This window comes from Nannospalax galili, unplaced genomic scaffold (genome assembly GCF_000622305.1).
Source record: "Nannospalax galili isolate Female #2095 unplaced genomic scaffold, S.galili_v1.0 scaffold362, whole genome shotgun sequence".
In the NCBI taxonomy this organism is placed as follows: Eukaryota; Metazoa; Chordata; class Mammalia; order Rodentia; family Spalacidae; genus Nannospalax; species Nannospalax galili.
The window spans coordinates 1,327,864-1,334,394 of NW_008348785.1; the positions used below are offsets into that span (position 1 = coordinate 1,327,864).

General features: G+C 44.3%; 1 protein-coding gene and 1 pseudogene across 4 annotated transcripts in view; one reads left to right on the plus strand and one right to left on the minus strand.

Annotated features, from left to right (window-relative positions):
- Edrf1 (erythroid differentiation regulatory factor 1) overlaps positions 1–5,969 on the minus strand; it is a 41,128-nt gene extending 35,159 nt beyond the window's left edge. For 3 of the 4 annotated variants that reach the window (XM_017801327.2, XM_008845999.3, XM_029569814.1), the window contains exons 1-4: positions 5,725–5,969; positions 4,781–4,989; positions 3,142–3,208; positions 2,307–2,432 (exon numbers count right to left, since the gene is read on the minus strand). In XM_017801327.2, coding sequence (XP_017656816.1) covers positions 2,307–2,432; positions 3,142–3,208; positions 4,781–4,989; positions 5,725–5,832 — 510 coding nt within the window. In that variant the 5' untranslated portion in view covers positions 5,833–5,969. The remainder of the gene's footprint in view (positions 1–2,306; positions 2,433–3,141; positions 3,209–4,780; positions 4,990–5,724) is intronic. The other variant, XM_008845997.3, reaches the window with a different exon arrangement.
- A 329-nt stretch (positions 5,970–6,298) lies between these two features.
- The window catches only part of LOC103744275, a 20,074-nt pseudogene continuing 19,841 nt past the window's right edge, over positions 6,299–6,531 (plus strand).

Consider the following 6,531-nt stretch of genomic DNA (forward strand, 5'->3'; position numbering starts at 1 on the left):
TGTCATTGTGAAAAAAACTGATTAACAGCATCTGAGATGCTTTTACAAGTAGATGCTCTAATTTTTGGATATGGTTTCATAAGGTGTACATCCAAAGCACTTCAGTCTTTCTACATCCTGTTCACATCTCTTTCACAAAGCACACTTCTCTTCTAAGCCTGGAGCGGTAACCTTTTCCTGTAGTATCTTCTGTGCTGGCTGCAGTATGCCCTACTCTGCACACTTTATTCAAACATCAGTGTCTGTCTTAACCAAATTGTGAGCTACCGAGCAAGGACTGTGACCCGCTCACTGCCACATCCCAATACCTGGTTCAGTGCTCAGCGGATGCACATGGACTGAGTTACACTGTGCTCCTTTCCAAGGGAAAACTATTTTAAACATCAATTTAATTAATCAAAGCATTGTGGGAGCCAAGCCTGTAATCCCAGGTTCCTGGGAGACTGACGAAGGAGAATTCCAAGTTCAAGGCCTGCCTGTACTACAAATGAGTTCAAGCCAGCCTGGCAATTAGTCTTTAAATTAACTAATTAATTAAAGGCTGAGTAAAACTCAGTGGCTGCACATGTGTCTTGCATGTGAAGCCCTAGGTTCAATCTCTGGTATTGTAAACAAAAACACATTGCAGGAACATGCACTGAAAAGCAATACAGACTGGCAGAGCCATTGACAGCTTGTTACGGTTCCATGAGAACTAATACAGACCCGAGAAGCTGAAACCATCTTCAACGCAAACATCTGCTGACCAACACTATGAAAAGCCAGACTATAAAAATCAGTTAAATCTAATAACTATATTCACAGAAATAGCTTTATAATATTTTTCTTTCTTTTTCTTTTTTTTTTTTAAAAAAGTCTCTTTGTAGGCCCAGCTGGCCTGAAACTGGCTATGTAGACCAGGCCAGCCTCAATCTAAGAGACCTACCTGCCTCTGACTTTGAGTGCTGCGACTAAAGGTGTGTGCCATCACACCTGGCCCATTTTTCACATTTTTTGACAGCCATGATTCTAGAGTACATCTATAATGATATTAAAAGTTTTCAAAATTAAATAGCCCCTAAATTTCACATTAAAAAACAAAACAAAAACCTTTCTTGACTTTATTCTTTCCTTGTAAGAAGAAATTGTTTTAAAAAATATTTTATTTATTATTTTTATGTGTATGTGTGTACTGCCTGCACGTAGGTTAAGTGCACCCGTGTTGGACAGAAGAGGCTGTCGGATCCCCTGGAAATGGAGTTATGCACAATTGTTAGCTGCCATATGGGTGCTGGGATTTGAACCCGAGTCTTCTGCAAGAACAGCCAGTGTTCTTAACCACTGAGCCATCTCTCCAGCCCAGAAATTCTGTTTTTGAAATTTCATCTATTTTTAAGTGTACAAGTGTTCTGCCTGTATGTAACTAAGTGTACCATGCGTGCAATGTCGAGTCCAGAAAAAAGGGTGTTAGGTCCCCTGGAACTGAAGTTATAGACAGCTGTTAGCTATCTATGGGTGTTGGGAAGCTAACCCCAGTCTTCTGTAAGAGCAGATAACGTTCTTTACTGCTGAGCCATCTCTCTAGTTCTGGGAATCTTAGCTTTTGGGAGTTTGTTTAAATTCTCTTCTCCATTTTTCTTTTTCTCAAAAGTTTTTTGTTGGTATGGTCTTTTAAACATTAGTGAAGCCTTTCGTTTCTTTTTCTTTTTTGAGCCAGGGTCTCCCTATAGCCCCAGCTGGCCTGGCACTATGTAGAGTAGGCTGGCCTTGATCTCAGAGATCAACCTGCCTCTGCCTCCCGAGTGCTGGCACTAAAAGACTGTTCCACCACATCTGGAGGTCTTTGATTTCTTGACTGCTGAAGTACTCAGCTACATGTCCACTCTGGTGATTTTTTTTTTTTTAATTTGTGTGTGTGCCATTGTGAGAGCATGGTATTAAGACATGTATAGAGAAGCTAGAGGAGGTTTACCAGAGGCCTGCTCTGCCACACTCTGCTTATTCCCTTAAGACAGGGTCTCTAACCAAACCTGGAGCTTGTGGCTTTTTGTTGTCTATACTGAATCATCCCCTCCTGTGTCCTGTGCATTAGTCTGTCCATCCCCCTCGCCCCCTCCTCTGGGCAACCTGGCTAGCAAACCCCAGGAATACTGCCTCCTCTACCCAGTGCTGGGGTTACAGGCCTGCATGGCCATGCCTGGCTTTTTACATGAGTTCTGGGGATCTGAAGCTCCATTTAGACATTTCTTTAAAATAAAGCCATATTTCAGTGCTCCCGAGCTATAAAAAGAAACGTTTTTCTGGATGCTTTTTGCAAAAACCACTACCTGTGAGGACCTCATGAAGAGTTCTTGGATGTCCAGCTCATCCAGTAAGAGGGTCCTTCCTATGCGGTGCACAGCCATGCTGACGTGGGACTTGCTGTAGGGAATCTTCAGGAGCTTTTTTATGTTCTTAAAAAAAGGTAAGAGAAAAAAATTTAGAAAGACCCTTTTAGTATGATCTAAGCTCTCTATTTTCTCAAGGTATTATACAAACTAGACTTTACACAAAGAACAACACTCACATGGAAGACAGACATTCAAAACCTTGAGTTACACTATGTCAATGTAAATGACAAACATTTGAACAACAGAAGTGCCTTTCACAGGGGTGGAGGAGTGCAGGTCACACTGTTGCACTGACCTAGGCCTTTAGCATATCAGAAAAAAGTTAACAGACTACTAGGCAATCATTATAATTCCCAATTTGTAGTATATACAGAAAAGAAAAACTTCAAACACATTAAGTTTTAATGATTACTGTTAAAATACAACCATTAGTGTTGATATTTATATTCTTGAGGCAAGGTCTGATTATGTAGCCCTGGCGGGCTTCAAGCTCACAGAGACCCACCTGCCTCCGCCTTCTGAGTTCTGAGACTAACGGCGTGCGCCACCACCCAGCTATACTAATCTTTTTATCACCACCACCATTTTTGGAATTGTGCTCTCTTCTTTGAAGAAAGGATAAAAGTATTTTCAAAACAACAAAAAAGCATCCAATGAGATAATTCTTACTTATTTCAGCATTAATATCAAGACAAATGCAAAACAAAACATGGAAAATAATAAAAAGCTAGCACCGAACACCCCCAAAGTTACATTAAATTATAACACTTACTTCCGAGTCAGAAACAACATCCACATCATTTCCCACTGAGTCAATGAAGTCGTACGCCATGCCAAAACTGCCAAAGAAAAAAAGTCCACGGATTTAAAGTTAAAACAGAATGTGTCACATTTCACTGCTTCTAGGAAAAGCATATCCGAAGCCCAAGATCTGCTGCATGTCACCATATAGTTGCCAACTATTTCCTTCTTAGTAGTACATAAAATAATGGCACACCTTAAAAATCAACAGCATCTTGGACTTCATGAAGCGGTAATAATCATGCAAATCAATTACTATTTATTGTTATAAACCCCAACATTCTCCAAAGTAAAATAGTTCAAGATTTCATTCTTTTTACATGGGGAGAAAAAAAAAAAAAAAGAAAGAAAATTTCCCTTATAGCAACATCAACTCAACCATAAGGAAAAAAGAAAAAAACAGTAGGTACATAACTCATTCCAAGTATCACATGAGGCACATCTATGTTTAGTCCACAAGTTTGCAAAGCTCTGTCCTCACCATTTTCCAATTAGTAAGTGAACTAATTAGCAGACTGAGGATATTTATCCAGGATTACATACTATGTGTGTATGATTTTACTCTGGGTGTTAATTTTGATTCCTTGTGTGCAAATAGTTAACAGTGCCTATCTCAAAAGATGTTTGAGAAAATTACATAACAAAATACCTAGAACAGTGTTTATAGTCAATATAATTATCATTTATATCAACTAATAACAAGTAGTGTAATCAAGCCATTTTCCTAGGAGAAAATACATAGGCTAGTTCCTGCTTTTTGGTAGCATAAATAATGCTACAAATAAACTTTTTTTTGGTCTTTTTGAGACAGGGTCTCCCTGTAGCCACAGCTGACCAGGATTCCCTATGGAGACCAGGCTGGCCTCAACTCACAGAGATGCACGTGTCTCTGCCTCCTGAGTGCTGGGATTAAAGGTGTGTGCCACCATGCCAGGCTTATAAACAATTTGTAAATATAGCTTTTAACCCTTTGAGGCATCAGGATAATTTCCAAACTGCTCATTCACAGGCTATCAACATGTTTACAGTTCTTGCTATATGAACTGTATGGAAATACTTTGAGTCTAGTCATTCAGGGAGTGAAAACCCCCCTCCTAGTAAATGGCCTACAAGAATATGGGCACAATAATATAAAACCACCAGCAGAATTTCCAGTACCAGGTCAAGGGTGTAACGTACCCACCACGGGGGGCTTTTACAACAGGCCTTCTTAGATATCCCATCACCATTTAATTAAAGACTCCAAAGTGCAGATCGGGTAGTAGTAAGGCTTTCCTCCTTGTATGCCACCGTGATTGCTTGTTTTCCCATACTCAAAACTAACACAAACTGGCTAAAAGACCTGATTACCATTCAACACTCACTTTTGTTATAGTAACATGCTGTAGACTTGAAAAAAAGTATATGAAATTGGTATCTTCATATTGTATCATATTGTTATCTGGGGAGAAGTCTTTGAACAACCACCACAATCTTTTACCAAAAAAAAAATTAAAAAAATAAAATTCTGAGCAAATTAATGTGCACTTCAAACTGAAGAGCCAAGTACTAAGAGCTTTAAATGAGAGGTGGAGAGGAGGGAAAAAAAAACCGACACTATTAAAGTATACCTTGAAAATGGCTTGCTTTTCTTACTGTTACCAAGAATGGTCGTTCCCGCTGGCCCCAGTTTGGCACTCTCCCGTAACCAGTTGGCAGGTGGGAGTTTCAAGTCTGTTTTCTCCTCGAGTCGGGCGAAAGCTGCTCGAGGAGGGGCAGAAGAGCACTTCACCACAGCTCGGCTCTTCACTTCACTGCCTCCGAGAAACAAACCTGATCCCTAATTAACAGTTGGAAGGAAACGTTAGTGGATACTGCTAGGATAGAAAAATCAAACAAGAACTCACCAAATCAGGCTTCACCAGGAACCTATGCTTCATGTTACCAGCAACACTTAATAAGTTCAAGCCTAAGTTATCATGCTTACTTAGCTCTTTTTCATGTCATTTAAAAAGGATGAATCAGCAGGGGGTGGTGGCACAGGTCTTTAGTTCCCAAACTTGGGAGGCAGAGTCAGGCTGTTCTCTGAGGTGGAGGCCAGCCTGGTTTTCATAGTTGAGTTCCAGGCAAAAACAAGAATCAAGCAGCAATGTGGTTGCGTTTCTCAGCTGGGAAAAAGGCCAACCAATCTGCCTTTAAAAAACACGGGGCATGGTGGTGGCCACCTGTGCCCCAGCATGTGGAGGAGGACCAGCCAGGATTAGGTAGTGAGATCCTGTTTCAATACATGAGTATACAGGGGCTGAAGAGATGGCTCAGTAGTCAAGAGCGCTTCCTGGTCTTGCAGAGGACCTGAGTTCAGTTTCTAGCACCCACAGCAGGTGGGTCACAACTGCCTGTAACTCCAATTCCAGCGGATCTGGCTTTCTTAGGTTCAGCACGCAGGTGACACTAAGTACCCGGCGACTTCCTGTTCGGAAAGAGTCGCGGAGAAGGTTCCAACAGCTCCGTGGCACCACCCCCCACCGGGCCGGGACCCCTGAACCTCGCGGGTCCCGTCCAGCCGAGCACCCACCTGTGCAGGAGGCTCCTCAGACTCCGCCTGGGACAGGAGGCTGAGCCCACCTCGGGCAGCCACGGTGGCCGGCGGAGCCTCGGCTCCGGCATCCTTGGCGTCCCCCATCACTTCCGCGCGGAGGAAGGACGCGCAGCGCGAGCCGAGCAGTCAGCGGCAGGAACAAGGGCCCGGAGTCCCCGCGGCACAACCGAGCGAGCGCCACAGATGCTTCTCAGCCCGCCCTTCCGGCCGCTGGCAGGAAGGGATCGAAGTGACGTGATAAAATCTCGCGAGGTTTGCCCCGCAACGCTCCAGTCCCGCCTCCTCCTGCTGCTTCTCGGCGGCCCGGCGCCGAAGCTGCAATGCGCTTGCGCCGTGCGCCAGGTCTCGCGATATGCGACTCCTAGGCTCCGCCCCTTGCACGCCGCAGGTCTTTGTTGGCAAATAGTTATCAGGACTTAAGTCTAAGTCCGGATGTCCGGGCGGGTGTAACCAAGTCAATGGCGGCGGGCCTCCGTGGCCCGGGGTTTTATGGACGGGCATGCCGAGGCCCAGCCGGGGAGGGTGCCGGAGTGGGGCCTGGAGTCCCCGCATGTCCTTATGTCGGGGTGCCGAGCGGCTTAGGGGACAGGCACCGGACAGGTGCAGCGGCGGGCCCAGCTGCTCCCCCGCTTCTCGGAGGTGTGCGTGCGCAGGGAGCCCTCGTGGGGCTTGTCGGGCGCACAGTAGGGCTGCAGGTGTGTGCCTATGCACACATATAAGTACACACATACATATGTGTGTACATATATGTACATATACACGCATATATGTACACGCATATAT